Consider the following 16,470-nt stretch of genomic DNA (forward strand, 5'->3'; position numbering starts at 1 on the left):
GTTTACTATTCAACATTGATTTTGTAATTCCACACATAAATACTTCCCTTCTTAATCTAATGTTTCCAAAGATCAAGATGTTGTATACTTTGGTACTTTTAGTCCACATTTTTCCATTATTTAACAATTTTTCTGTATTTGTTTTACAGATTCTAAAAATGGAATGGGGAGGAGAGTATTCTTTTGATTCTTCCAATTTAGACTGTTTGTTAAATGTCCTCCCTGGAGAATTGGAATTTCAACAAATCCTTAGTGATCTTGATGAGAAAATAAAGAAGAACTCTTTCAGGTAAAGACTATTTTATTTGTATCCAAAATACTGGTGAAAGTCATTGCATTTAGAGAGAAATGTGGCTTAACTTACCTTTCTTTTCTAGTAGTAGGTTAAAATTCTGATAAATATTTCAGCAGTAATTTTATTTTAACCACTCAAGCATTTAACAAATTTTTAATGCCATATAACTATTGTGCTAAAGTCTTTCTCTCTATGGTATTTTTAAACGGTTGTATCATCTTAATCTTAGGTTCTATTGCAGTAGGTGTGATAGTGAAGGAAGAAAATGTGAATTCCCATGACAGTTGTATTTCCTACTACTATGAGATAGAATTTCCTACTAATGAGATAGAATTTTTATTGACTGAAAGAACTACGGAATTTGACAAAAAGCAGAATTTAAACTCAGTATGTTCTTTAGGCATTTCTAATGGAAGTAGAAAAATGAATTAATGTGTATTTTTTTTCTTATATGATCCACTGATATACTATTTCAGTTAAAACTCTTGTGCTGCAATTACACATTTTCTAACTACAATTTGTAATATATTTCTTTGTCCACTTCCTTGTAACATACTGATTTCCAAAAATCAGTGTTATAGAAACAGTGGAGTACTAAAAAAGTGTGTTGTTGATGCAGAGTTTTTGCATGAATACAAAATAATCAGCTCAAGGTTCTATGCCTTTTTTACAGCTTAACTCTTTAGTACGTTTGTAATACTTTCATCAGTGAAAGATGCTCTTAAGCAAATAATTTTTGTCCATTTAGAAAAACAAGTGTGCAGTCAGAGATATAACAAATGGCAGGATTTTATATTAAATTTTGAAAATGCTTACCTTTGGATAACATTGCATCTTATAGAAAGTTGTATGATTTCAAAGAATGTCCTTCATGTCATCTCATTTAAGATTGTATCATTTTAATGCAGCCCACATTTGTGAGACATCTTTGCTCCCAAACAGCTTCTGGAAGGATGGAAATAAACCATTGCCATATCTCACTGAAAACTGACTTAGACAATTTCTCCATTATTGTCATATTGGTTATGCTGGGCTAAGAGCTTTTTGGGGGGGTTATTTGTATTACTCTTATCTCAAATTTTCATTTCATTTAAAAACTTCTTGTTTACTAAAGTACTTGCAATATTAATAATTCCGTGGTAGCAATGTTAGTGAAGATCTGGTAAATACACTGTTGTGGATCACTGCGTAATACAATTTCATGTTAGAGTTTTCCATCTGTTGACACGAGTGAAATATAGATACTTAGAGATTAGTTGATGTCATAACATAGTTAATTACACAGGTAATTAAATTTCGAGCATCTATGGTCTTGTATATCTGGAAGAAACAGCATCAGTGTTTTTAGCATAACTGTTGTCACCTCTTCAGCTACCAAATAAAAGTGATTTTGTTGTGATTGTGCAGAAAGATCCTGACAATTAGGAAGATTATTATCAAAATGGACCTTTAGAATGAATGCTTTACTACTATTTTTTGTTTTAATGTGTAAAAAATGTATGCTGCTTGATGAGAAAACATTTTATTTGACTGTGGGAAAGGAAGCCAGCTGTTCATTCCTTTAAGTGGTACTTTATGTCAACTTAACATTATATGTTACATTTTACATTAACATCATCACAGTGGAAGTGTTTCTATGTCTTGAAGGAGGCTGATTGTCACTGTCTTAGCTATCTAGACTTATAAATTAGAAGGACCTTTCACTATAAGTTTTGTAAGATCCAAATGATATTTTATTAAAGGAGAGCAGGAAACTGGATTAGGATGTGGTACACAGCAATGCAGGTCAGGAAAAGTTTAGTATTTCTGCTGAATTGACACTTAAGTTAGCTTTAACCTTATTTTCACAAGGAAAAACAGGAAGTAGCTCTGTAGGTACCAGGTGCTATTTTGCTCCTGTAATATGTCATTTTCAGAAATTGAGAGAGTTTAAAATAAGATGGACAGCAGCTGATGTGACTTTTAAATTAAAAACAGTCCTTTTATTGCTAATATATTAGAGGTAGCATAGAATGAAATAATTTTCAAGTTACCATTGATCTTTATAAGTGGTATGATAAGAGCAGCTCTATGTGATACAGTGATACATTTGAAATACAATCAATTTTTCATCAGATAGATTTATGCTTTTATTAGACCACAGAGAATGAACAAAATAGTATACAGCATATATATATATATTTAAAAATAAAACATTGTGTAAAAAATTATGAGGCGAGAGTGTATAAATCATCCAACTGCTCATTTATTTCCTTCTAACTGAATAAGTTTTATAAAATTGTGTGACATGACAAATCAGATATGGTTTTCATCTGTTGAGTTACCTTCAGTATTTTTGTACTGTATCAACTCTATTTGGTGCTATAACAACAACAAAAAAAGGCCATACATGTGCAATTGTTTTATATGCAAGTTTTAAGGTAGTAAGTGGTTCATTCATTCACTATTATATAACAGAACTCTTATTTTGCTTGAATGTTAACTTTATTTTTACAGCAGTTTATAGAAACAGGTGAATATGAACGCTCAAAACTATTGTCATTGCTGGCCAGTTTGGGGTACAGTGATAGTCTCAGGTTATTCTCAAGCGTGAAGTTGTATTCATCAGGATGGCCTTTTGTCTTCATTCTTTCCTTTCACATTTCACTTCTACTGCTTATCAAAACCGAGTATTTGGATTATTTTTCCTAATTGGTGGTTTAAGAATTACTAACATTTAATTTGTGAGCAATCCACAAAACTAAACTTGCAGCTTGTGTTTAATACTTCTAAGCAGGAAATACAGTACAGAGCTTGAAACCAAGCCTATAGTTCATAGCTTGAAGTGATTGTTAAGCATGAGATCTCTTCAGCAGTTGATTTTTATTTGTGTATTCAGTTTTTTCTTCAGTGAATGCTGCCTTTTAGTTGTGATAAAGCAACAAGATTTTATGAGACTGTAGGACAGTATGAGGTGTTCTAGGTCTTCATCAACAGAACAATTGCTTAGAATTCAACACAATTATTTATTAATAATTGTATTTCCACAGCACCCTGGAGATTATAACTTTGTTAGGTCTTTCACAAATGCTTAATTTGACTTCAATCTGATAAACTTCAACCTGACCCAATTAACAGTAGTTTAGTCATAAGGATTTTGAAAAAGGTTTTTTTTGAAGGGCTGCAATGAGATCGATACTAGGAAGTGCTTATAACATTGCATCTTTTCCCATCACCATTTGATATAAATTGTAGTAAATATTTGAGAAGTAACAAGATCTTTAGCTTGTAAATCGTAGACTATCTGGTAAGTGTCTCAGTAAAGATGTTAGTCTGACGCGGTCCAGCTGTTGATCATAACTTTGCTGATTTGCCAGGAAATGCTTCCCCATATTGCAACTTTACAACAAAGGGATGGAGGAGTTTCAAACAGGATATCAAGTCAGCCTATCTCGTTCCATTTTGCTGTATCAGAACTGGAGTGTGCAAGGGTTTACGTGTTTTTAAACTGAGACGTGCTACAGGAGTTACCTTTCTGTTTTATTTTGAAGAAAATCTTGGCTTGTTCTGCTCTGGAATTTTCAGGAAGCAGCTATGCCTCACATTCCTGTTTGTCAAGAGATTTATCGAAATCTTGGCACCTCCAACCAAAATCCCAAGAGTGGTTGGGTATTTGGGAGAATTTCAAACTAGGGCTAATTGTAGAGGAAAAAAATTACGATTTTATCAGTTTTACTCAGACCTAATATTTATCACAGCTTTCAAAACGAATTTTACTCTTTTGGGTGAATGTAACTGGCCTGTTGTACAAATGTATTACTTTTGTCTAAAAAGATTTTAGAGCAACATTATTTAAATCTTTGTCAGAATAGTAGTTGTCTAATCACTTTCCTGGGCCAATTGCTAGGAATAAGCAAATAAACTGGGAAAGGAATGTAATTTTTTTCCTGTGCAGACTGTGTTGTCTTTGTGCATAATCACTGAGTTTGGGTTGGTTGTTCCGTATCAGCTTCCTACATGGGCAGCACAGTTGCTCAGAAATTGGCTGTTTTATTGACACACAATTTCTTTATTCAAATATTCAGTGATTATCACTGTGTCAGTACCTTAGGTGGTTAATTAGCTGTCATCTACATCTACAGAAACTGTAATCAGATCTTTGACTGCCCTACAAAGTATCCCATTTCATTTCATACGAGCATATATGAGATGATGGGTTTTGAACATCTCACTGTCATGTTTTGGTCAATGGAGTTGAAAAACTCATGTTTTACTGCCAATCTTCTGAAATAACTTATCAAGTTATCTTGTGACTCAAGCTTACATCTTGTGACTGAAATATCTCAAGCCTTTAAAACAAGATTGGAAATTAAAGGTGGGTGGGCAGTGGTTTGGTTAGAACTGACTGTTCTTAAATGGTTAAGCTGTTGAGTAACTTTCTCTTGCTAAACTGTAGCAAAGTCATCACCATTCTATTTCTTGTGGTTTCAATGATACCGTTACTTTAGAGTGGATATGTTTTGTAAGTAGCTAAATTAGAGATAGCCAGTCGTTTTCAAAGTCCTTTAACCAGGTGCTGTGTCTTTGGTTTACACCTTACATCAAGATCAAGAGGAAGTTTAACAATGTCTGTGTGAATTATACTGCTATAAGACTTTCTCCAATTTTTTTTACTACTCACAGCAGGTCCTCTGATACACAGGTTTCTAAATTATATGACTCAGTTTTGTACAAATCTCCTATACCTTTAGTAGTCAAGGTTTTTAATGAGTAATAACAAAGTAGTTTTATAACACTGCTTGTATCTTCAACAGCCGTGAAAACAATGATCTCAATTATTTTTAAAAAGTCTGTTCTGAACAAAAGACATGTAAACTGATTCTAAAGCTGTTTCCATGAATATGAGGATCTTAAGACTAAGGAACATGAGGGTAAAAGATAATTTCAATTTATAGCTTAGCAGTTTAATTTAACCAATGTCATTGTCATTTTATGGCTGCTCCATATGCTAGATGAAATAAATTGAAATGTGCTTGTTAGAAATTGAAAGAAGTTAGAAGATCATGCTTTAACTTACTCATCATAATCTTAGGCAATGGAAAATGATATGTGGAGTGGGCAACCCTCATTCTGATACTGTACTTTTCAAAATAATGTTGTGTGACATTGTATGATAGTATGATAGTGCTTACACTATCAGTTCCATTATAGTACTTTTTAAACTGTTTGTCCATTGATTAAACCACTTTAAAAGCAGTCTCTCCACATGATTAGGTTATTTGTAAAAACTACCATTAACTTCATAAATAAGAGCACCTAAGGGCTCTTACATTGAGATTGTCTCTCTGCAGTGTGAGTCCTTACCAAATGCTTCTCCAGAAAGGCACTCCAATATGGACACAGATAATATAAGACAACTTTGCTTTGGTTTGTTAAAGAACTGCAAATACTCTCGCGTAAAAAGGGAGAAGGTATTTCAGTCAAATCATTACAAAAAATTATGTGCCCACAAAGGCTCAAGGTACTACTTGTGTGGGTGTGGGACTAAAGATCTGTTTACTGAAAAATCAGTCAATTAAAAAAAAAACATACAAGCATAGCTAACATATTTCTTTGCTACAGAGAACGGTTATTTTTTCTTCTTTGACCAGTCCTTGCTTAGTAGTTTGGTAAATGGTTTTTTTCTGTTTGTGTCTGAATAGTTCCACAGGTTCCAAAAAAAAAGTTGGGTCATCTGTGGACAAAAAATTAATTGAGGGCTATTAAATTTGCACTTCCATAGTATGTATATAATGTCAGTTGACATAATCTGGATCAATGCCTCAGTACGTTCGAAAAAGGCGCTAATGTACTGCTCTGAACTTAAATACATTTGCACTTAATGAAAAAATATTATTGGGAAAAAAGGAATTTAGCACTTTTTATGGCTTTTTAAAAAAACTGTACTTTTAAGAATAAAATTAATTAAATACATTAAGCATATTTTTAACATCAAAATTACGTTTTTCTGAAACTTTAGCAGATTTCCTTTCTAAACCAGGAAATCAAAGTCTCATTCTCCCCACACTGACATGAAATTATAAAGTTTTTAATACCAGCCTAGGTAGTGAGAATAATTTAAATTGTATTTAGCAGAAGTCTTTTACTTAAAATACTTGCATTCTAAACTCAGATAATACACATTACTTTCTTTCTTCTTTTTTTTTTTTTTGAGGTAACCAAATTTTTAGATATTTAATTCATGTAATTAATGTAAAGGAATAAGTAACTATAATTAACCATGTTCTTGTATTACTGAGTGTTGACAAAAATCTTAATGAGATGTAGCAGTGGTTTTGAGACCCTGTTTACCTACAATAGTCTGTATTCTGTAAATAGGATGAAAATATGTTTATTTAATAAAAAACAGCTTTAGTCCTAATTAAATATTTATTTTGGGAGGATAAAAGAATTAAATAAAATGAAGACAGTAATCATGTTTTATACTTGTAGGGGAGGTAAGGGGCAGGGGAGTGGCACTGAAATCTATCCATTTAATTCCCTTATCAGTATTGGGACCAATTACCAAAATGTCTGGTCTTGAGAAGGCTGTAGTTTATTCATATCTTGTAGTTATTAGCTTGCTCACAGATTCATATGTCAAAGATAAGTGTGAAAATTCACTCATAATTGTAGTAGATTGGCACAGATTTAACAACGGTAGCATCTTTTATATTGCACAATGCTGTAATCTATTTGGGTATATTTGACACACATCAGCACACCACAATAAAATCCCTTGATAGTGTCCCAGGAGCCAAGGTGTATGAAGAAGGCATTTCATTTTGTAGTCCTGAGAACAGATTTCAGAAGCTAAAAAGATACTTGCCAATCTTTTGTCAAGTTTAGAATGTGAATGCATGGCTGGGTAATTAAACCTATTTCTACCTAGATCTAAATAGTATTTTTGTAACTGAAACTGTATAAAATATTAATCATTGCTTTGGAAAAAAAAAAGTAATAAAATACTGAAAAGGTGTTTTTGTAGGAAAATATATAGAATTAAATTGTTTTGGATTTTCTTGTTTCATTTTGTTTTGCTTTCAACTAAATGTCCACACAAATAGAAATAAAACAGTTCTAGATGTTCAGTTTTCTTGTGATCTTTACAACTGAAATCACTGTAATAACCTAATGACATGTCTGGTTTCATAAAAAGAGTTATGATTCTAGATGAATGTTAAGGAGTGGATCAGCTCCTTGAAAACAAACTCTTTCAAATACTCTAATGACAAAACAAGAAAGAAAAGGTCTGCTTTCTCGGCACAACTGGCTCTAAAATTCTTCTCAACATTTTCTGTGATGTCAATGGGTCTTTAAGAAGTTATTAATATATCTTATGTTTTATAAAACAACTGCTGATTGCTAAAGAAGCAAAATGACACATTCACCTTTGAATACAGTAGTTGATTCAGTTTATAGTCTCTGCTTTAGCTAATTAAGCACCAAGGACCAGATATTAGGTTGGATAATGTCCCATTCATTAACTACTTTATTAAAAAGAATAGGGTTGTTTGAAAGTGAGGCTGTACATACTCTTGATGAGGATGGTACAGTCTGGCCTGAAGGAAATTTTTTTTAGCTCTAGCTCAACTGTATTTAAATGTTAATTGTTAATTCTGCAAATTCAGGTCTTATTTTGTGAGGGTAACTTAATCCATTAATAACAAGGATCTTGATTTTAAGTAGTGTTACCTTAATTTTAAGTAGCTTTTCTTTTTTAAATATGGAATATATAAAATGCTTTTGTCTCCAAATAATGAAGAAAAATAATGTGATTTTTCTTTTTTTCTTTTTCTTTTAGCATAGAAAAGTGTCTTAAAGACCTTCAATCAGATGTAAATGAAATATGTACTGATGAAGTACTACAAAGCACAACTGACTGCATTCAGTGGCTAAATAACTGCAGTTTTAGTTCTCTCAGACCTTCTTCTGCAGACCATGGAGAGCTGCTGGAGTTCCTTAAGACCCTGGTAAAAATTGTTTATTAAAGACTTTAATGTTGAAAAGTCAGTTATAGTGTTGGAGGTGGGAGGGTGAGTTCAATTAGTTTTCTCATTTCAGTCTTTGGTGTTGTGAACATAGTTCAGAAATTCATGTTTGCAGCAGGGTTTTATGTTTCCTTTTGATCATGCCTTAAATAGATAAACTTGAGACAAAATCTTTTCACAGATACTACCATATGTTCAGCACTGCTAGCATTGTTTTATAAAACACATGTTGATAAAAAAAATTTGGAAGTTACTGTCTACACTAAGGCTGTTAATGTTACTGCATGTTTTTCACTTGTATCAGTATGAATGTAACTCATCTAGTATATGTTATTGTGCTTTATGCATTATTTAAGCATAAACTTCCTACCTTCTATGTGACCAGAGGAGTAGGTGGTAGATGCCCCATCCCTGGAAATGATCCAGGCCAAGTTGTAGCCTTATCTAGTTGAAGATGTCCCTGCTCATTGTAGGAGGATTGTACTAAATGAGCTTTAAAGTCCCTTCCAATTCAAATGACTCTATGATTCTATACTTCCCAATTAGAAATGTGGGAACTACAACTTTTGTCCTACCGAGTTATACAACGAGATGCAACAAGAAATCAAATTTCACTTCAATGCAAAGTTCCATCATTTTAGAGGGTATTTTTATCCAAAATTTTTATTAAAAGTTTACATTTGAAGATATATGTGGAAATGGAAGTCTGGAAAATTGAATTGGCAAGGAAAGTGAAGGTTGATACCTCACTAAATTATGGTTTTCAAGTTTATATGTAAAAATATATATATATATATATATATGTGTATTTGATATTAGACATATATATGAGGTTAAAACATATAAACAGTATCCAGTGATTATTCTTTGTCACTTCCATGTCATGCTTTAGCTGTAGACCATGAATAACTTATAGGCCAAGATTAGCTGTCAAGGAAGAGGAAAACTGTAAAGAAGTGAAGTGTTTTCTCTGGCTCGAGCACAAGCTTCATAAAATCACCTCTTCTGTTTTTTTAACTCTTAGAACTCTTGTTGCTCTTTCAGTTACCCTTGATTTCACTGGATATTGACCTGTGTCAAATGAGGAAGTAACTTTTAGAGACACCAGGTCTTTAATGTTCATGTGGTGAAGAGTGATTTTGTTCTCTTGTGACAAAGATGATTAGTATGAATGCTGTTGTTAATCCCACTCAAGGGTGTCAGAGACTGCTACATGTCATACTTAATCTAGATGAAATTAGAGAATCCCAGAAAAAGCTGTCTATGAAGTTCTTTCCTTCAGAAGTCTTCCTTAGTCCACTTAGATCCTTACTGAATTCCCTCAGAAGGTGGCATGGCAATGATGACTTACTTGTGTCCATTCCCTGCTTACTTCCTTCTTCAAGGTCTATTTAAGCCATATGCCTGAACACCAGATGGCGGCATTTGTTTGGAAAACACTAAAATGTCCCCGTCTCAGGAATATCTCATACAAAATGTGCTTTCTAGCTCTCCAGCTTCCCAGGAGTTTACTAACTGCATGACAGTCTTGCTGTGAGCTGTAGTATCCAGTTAAGCCTTGAGAATGGCTCTGTGGCAGGCTGCTAAACAGACAGCAAAGTGAGAAGCCTGAAAATCTCAATTCTGCACAGTTTATCATGAAAACATTATTGGAGCTCAGGAACTCAGACATCACTATTTCCAGGTTTATGGCTCCTTAGATAATCCAGCATGTTGTGTAGATGGGATAACAGATGAAGTCTATCTGTATCTGTAGTACTGACTGTACTACAGTCTGTTTGTAAGTAGTTATATTTACAGTAGATAATCTCAGTTCCATAAACAGGTCTGCAGTAAACTATTTTCAGTAATATTCAGCATTAATGAGATTGTTATGATCTGACCTTTCTTAAATGTATATCTCTATCCATTGAACTACTTAATTTCTTCTTTCATGCTTTTAATTAAGTATATATAATTCATATTCAGTAACAGGAACCTGCTTTCTACTCCTATTCATTGTTATTCTTTATTATGCGTGTTTATTTTGTTAGAAATTTTGTTTATCCTTTAAGCTGCTGGGACAATTAAAAAACTGCAAAGTTCTTTTTGGGCTTTGGCTGGGGTGCTGTGTTTAGGTTTATTGATATCATCATGCATTTTTAAACTCTTACCAAAATACCAAGAGCTTCTTCATGATGGCTGAAAATGTTAATTAGGTGAAATTTTGTCATTCTGTGTACTGTCTTGTAACTAAATATTTAAAAGCTGAATATGTGCACTAACACATTTTCATTAAATTCTCTTCCTAATGGCAGATTCTTTTTTTAACCAAGCCTTCATCTTACTGTACTCTTTTATTGATATGGTAGTACTCCATTCTAGGCAGTACTCCAGTTGGTAAACTGCAACTAGTTGTCTGTATGTTATTGTTGTCACTGACTTTCTGTGCTCATAAGAGAACTTTTTATGCTTCTCCAAACCTTTGGATACTAATTTGGATCTTTTTCTCCTGAATAGTGTCGGCAACATCTTTATAGGTTAATTTTTAAATTGAAAACCTATATCAATATGGGCAAATTTTGAAGACACTTAATGACACTTTTCAGAGCTTCAAAGTTCACTTCAGGTACCCTTTCAGAGTAACACTAAATCTAAAATGGCATCTGCAAGCTCCTATTTTTAATGCTTTAGTTTAAATTACCAAGGGCTTGAAACAATCCTTAGATATATAAAAATATTTCTGTTTTGCCTTAAAAAGCAGCAGTAGGGATTTGCTTGGAAGATCATTTGGATTCACCATCGAAGGCATCAGGTCCATGCACTGTTTTGACAGCTTCTCTTGCTTTGTACATCTCAGAAGGTAGTATTGGAGCATGGTTCATTAAAAAAAAAAAGTAACACTTAAAGTCCAGAAGTCTACGTGTCAAGAGGCAACTTTTCAACACAGTGCTTAGTGATCAGGGTTTCAGCTTACACTTTGAGACACATTTTTCTTTGGGGCCACAAAACTTTATAGAATACTTCAGCAGATAATAGAAGAAAATCTGATCAGTGTTATGTATATGCATATTGATGTGTATGATTTAAGATTTTCACTAGTTGCACATATTTCTATTACATGCACATGTTTTTATAGGATGATATTCAACTGATTTCCTTTATTATTCTTTCATGTCTTTCCTGCCTGTAAGTAAAAAGAATTAATAAGAGTTGTTTTGAAATAAAGATATAAAATGGAAGAAAAATAGGTAGTATATTTTTTTAAGACTTTCTTTATAAGAAGAAATCATGCTCCCAGTCTGTTATTCAGAATTAGGTACTGTACTGAAAGTGTTTTATTTTATAATTTTTGTCAAGAAACACTCCAGAGGGCAACAGAAAGGTTAAACCCTCTAAGCTATGTAACAGGTTTGAAACATCCAGACCAAAGAGTAGGAGTTCTGATTTTAAAAATTTTTGTGACTCTAAAGCATAATTATCTATTGATAAAAGCTTGCTACAGTGGAAAAATTAAAAGATTTTGCATTCAGAATTTGTTATATTTGTGCAATACCATACTCAGCCTTGAATAATTTACCACTCTTTCAAAATAGGAACAGAAATAAAACTAATAATTTCTTAAAATACTGTAAGTTAAATGAATCAGTAATTCTGAAGGTGAAAGGTAGCAATGGTTTCTTTACCAGCCTTGCTTTATAGGGTGGAGTATGACTTGGAGATTGTGCTGGTTTCAAGTGGCTAGTACGGGGTTATGTTTTGGATTTGTGCTGAACACAGAGTTGATAGTGTGATGTCTTTGTTATTGCTGAGCAGGGCTTAGACAGAGCCAAGGCCTTTTCTGTTTCTAGTGCAGCCATGCTGATGAGGAAGTTGGGGGTGCATGGGAAGGTGGAAGGAGACACGGCTGGGACAGGTGACTTAAACTGACCAAACGGATATTCCAGACCATGTGACATCATGGTCAGTATATAAAGTGGGGAGAAGAAAGAAGTCAGGTACATTTGGAGTGATGGTGTTTGTCTTCCAAAGTAGCCATTACATGTGATGGGGCCCTGCTCTCCTAGATATGGCTGAACACCTGCCTGCTATTGGAAGCAGTGAATTAACTCCATGTTTTGCTTTGCTTGTGTGCACAGGTTTTTGCTTTCCCTCTTAAACTGTCTGTCTCTCAACCCATGAGTTTCATGGCTTTTACCCTTCCAATTCTCTCCCCAGTTCTGCCGGTGGGGGAGTGAGCAAATGGTTGTGTGGGGCTTGATTGCTGGCTAGGGTGAAACTATGACAGAGACCCAGATAAAGGACATGACTGGAATGAACCCCCCTCAGGTGGTTTGCCACAATGCTTTTCTCTGTTGGAGAGAAGCAATGGGAGGTGAAGGAGCAAGTGAGAGGGCTTCTAGATTCTCATTCACTTAAGGCTTTCCTACTGAAACTAAGAAAATCAAGAATGCCACCAATTTCACTTAGTTTTCTTGTGATGATAGTATTGAGCTGTGACAAGAGGAGCTTCCATTTGCTGCATGACCTCTTGAAGCTGAAGCAGCTCTAAGGTCAGAGATCCTAGCCCTGGACTGAGAGAGAGCTCTTCAGTCTTGAATGAAGAAGGAACAGCACCCATGTTATTCATTTGCTTTGTTAACTGACTGCCTTCTCCAACCCATATTGTATAGATGCATATAGAGGTCACTATATTGTTAGTATATACCGGTATAGTATAAACCAGTCTGCATCTTGGTTTGATGGGATACACAGCTGCTTATTCTTCTGTCCTATGTGATCTAAGCCTCTTTAATTCTTAACAAGTTCTCAGTTTCAGTTCTTTAAGGGAATCCTGGGAAGGCTGTTTTATCCTTAGAATGGCCTTTTTGATGGTTGCCTGCTGAGCCATAGAAAGTGACCATTTTATAAATTCCTTGCTTGGTTTTATGAGAAAAACATGTTATTATCTGTGTAAATCTTAAGTAATTTTTCATACAGTTTTCTTTCAAATATGTGTATCTGTGACCACAACAAAAAGGCTGCCAAGGGTTTCTGTTGAACTGTGGTCTAGAACTGATTGAGAAAAGAGGTTGGGGATTTAAGAAAGATGAGAAGAGGAATGTGAGATATTCGCAGAGGTAGACAAGAAAATTAATTCACATATAAATCCTGTTTTACACAGGTTTTATAACTCCTGTTGCTTACATATCTTATTTGCTGTTAAGATAGTATTGGAAACACAGTTTTTAATCTAGTATGAAGTTGTTAATTTAATGAACCAGAATTAACAAAAATTTCTAAAATATTGTCTGATTTACCTTTGTTAGCAACGTCTGCTGAAGAATGAGAAAAATCAAGAAGAAATGGTACTTCACTTCCTTCTGGATCTCTCTAGTCAGTGTGGTGTCTCATTTCCCTGTACTGCAAGCGGGACATCTTTTGAGTTAACATCATCCCTTCATACCATTCAGGATGATTCAGCTGTGGATGTGAAATCTCTTTGGGATGACGTGAGATTGCATCTTCGACAATTTTTAGTAAATAGACTGCAAAGTCAAGAAGAAGCAAACACAAATGCTTTGCAACAACAAATGGAGTTTAAAACTCAGTGTGTAGAGCAGCTTCTGTTTCTTTATCCTAAATCAGAAGTCTTAATGAAGTATCAAAATATGCAGAATAAACTGGTTAGTGATCTTCTACAGAACTGTATTTTGTCTAGTTGTGGTGAAACGAATTTTGATAAGGTGGTTCATGGTTACCAAAGTTCCATACCCAGATTGTGCACAATGATAAAAGAGGATTTGTATATACTGAGTGGAACTATTGGTCCATCCTCATCATTAAAGTTTATTAATGAAACTTACCTGGATACCATCACTGAAGAAATGACAGTTCTTCTTGAAAGACTTTGCGAGCTGCAGTTCAAAGAAAATGCTCTACATATAGTTAAAGCAAACAAGATTTCAAAGAAGCATAGAGGAACAGTTCATGCTGTGGGTTAGTAGTCTTATTTTATGTTCTTTGTAGTTAGATATTATTTTAATTCTGCTACTTTTTTTTTAATATACTTGTTTATTTTCTATGAAAAGAGAGACCTGAAATTATTAATTACGGCTTTATGTTTTAAACATATTACTGCAGTTGAATTCTAGACTGTGTCAGAATTGTGATGTAGAAGTGAGAGTAAATCATGTAATTTAACAAAACCCCATTATAATCCATTGGATAACACTGACATGTCATAGTAATTTTTCTCAGCCTGATTTATTCCAGCTGCTGAAATATGTACTAGAAAAAGAACTCTTTAATCCAGATTTAAATAAACACAAACTCTACTGTCTTCTACCCCTACTTTTTTTTTTTTCAAATTGTCAGACATTTAAAGGAGGTTATAGGAAAGACTGTACAGTAATGAAACAGATACTGATTCACACATCAGAGCTAACCCAAAAGATTACTATGCAGGTTCTAATTCTCAAACTAAGAAACAAACAAAAAACCCATTTATATTTCGTAGTCTTGTGAAAGTACAGGAAGTTAGAGTTAATACCACCTGGTCATTTCTTCTTGTTCTATGAAATGTTAAACAGGAAAGGAATGTGTTATTGATGTAGTATTTTCTATATTTTCTTTTTGCAGTTTTTAAGCCTGATGTGCTAATTTCCAAAGGGAAGAATCAGTCCTTTGGAAAAAATAATAGAGAATAGAAACTTTCATAATATAATTACACAATTGTATGTAATTGCTTTTTCAATGCAGTGTTTTGAGCACACCTCTGTGTAGGAGCTGTTTGTTTAAAGCATAGCTTTCCATAAAGTGAATTTGCAGACAGAAAATATTAAAAGTTTAGAATCATGTGAAAAATACAGAAACAGAAGATCTTTGGATTGTGCAGTGTAGAAAAAGGATAAGTGAGATGATAATTTGTCAGGTGTATACAGAAGAAAATTACACACTTCTGAGTTTTAAAGTCAGCGTACATGTTAGTGTATGTCAACTAAAAATTCCAGTGGAAGAAATGCAAAGATAATTTTTCAACAGGAACTGAATATGGAGAAATATTGGTACATGTGAAAGACAAGGGAAAAGGCATGCAGACAAAGCAAGTTGAAAGGATGAGAAGTTCAGTGTATATACAAGTGGGATGGAGTGTTGGTGGAAAACAATGAGAAGAAGTAGTGTCAGAGTACTGTTGAGATAAGAAAAAACAAGAAATATGTCTTTGAAATACATAGTGAGATGGGAGTCAGCAAAAGGATTCACTAACAAAAAAAATTTACCTGTAGTGAACAGAAGTTTGTAACTTAATTTTTCTTTCAGTCTCAAAACAGCCCACAAAGATGCAGAAGTTCGGTTTTCTCCATTTTACATCTAAAACACGGAGTTTAAAATGATCACAAATGTGTTTCTCTGAAAAACCTTACTTTAACTCTGTATTACAAGAAGGAAGAGAACAGTCATTCAATCTATTAATACAGTACTTCTTCTGCTTAAATTTTTTTTGTCACAGGATGTGACTTCGCATGTTTTTGTGCCAGTACGTCTATCAGTATGGACTTCCAGTGCATATTTCTTTTGTATATTCAAAAAACCAGAGGAAGATGAAAATAAACAAAGTAAATATTAGGACTTGCTTGCAACTTTAAAACATTTTAGGCAATTAATTTAAATTTTAAAAATAATTCCTCTGTTTCATAAATATTAGAGCAGATTTTAATTTTTATTGAAAATTCATTAAGTGTCATTTGCAGGTACAGCAGCTGTCTCCTTAGCACTCATAAAATGTGTTTAGAATTGCTGTTTGTTAATGTCATTTAATTCTCAAAATTACTTTCTTGACAGGGGCTGTCATGCTCATGTCTTCATATTATTTTACTTCAAGAAGTTATTATGGGAAGTAGGTATTGATTTGACTACAGTTTTCTACAATTGTTACCAGTTTTCTGCAGAAAACTGCCCATAAGGCACAAATAGTGAAATCAGCAGACTAAAACAAAATACGAGGTCCGAGTTGTGAAGTTTTGAGTGTGATTTGGTTTTTTTCATTTTCTGGACATATCATAGCCTATTATTTGGTATTATTCATCAACTCAAGCAAAAATTATCTTTGTATCATTACTAGAACAGTTATTACTGAGTAGGTTATTTGTATATGAGCTCATACGTGAAAAGTCCTTTTTGGAAAGAGATTTCTTTCCTGTAAGT

General features: G+C 33.6%; 1 protein-coding gene across 6 annotated transcripts in view; it reads left to right on the plus strand.

Annotated features, from left to right (window-relative positions):
- Positions 1–16,470, plus strand: part of KIAA0825 (KIAA0825 ortholog) — a 239,763-nt gene that overhangs the window by 40,820 nt on the left and 182,473 nt on the right. For all 6 annotated transcript variants that reach the window (XM_032095237.1, XM_032095239.1, XM_032095241.1 and 3 more), the window contains 3 exons: positions 150–289; positions 8,118–8,286; positions 13,593–14,262. In XM_032095237.1, coding sequence (XP_031951128.1) covers positions 159–289; positions 8,118–8,286; positions 13,593–14,262 — 970 coding nt within the window. In that variant the 5' untranslated portion in view covers positions 150–158. The remainder of the gene's footprint in view (positions 1–149; positions 290–8,117; positions 8,287–13,592; positions 14,263–16,470) is intronic.

This window comes from Corvus moneduloides, chromosome Z (genome assembly GCF_009650955.1).
Source record: "Corvus moneduloides isolate bCorMon1 chromosome Z, bCorMon1.pri, whole genome shotgun sequence".
In the NCBI taxonomy this organism is placed as follows: domain Eukaryota; kingdom Metazoa; phylum Chordata; class Aves; order Passeriformes; family Corvidae; genus Corvus; species Corvus moneduloides.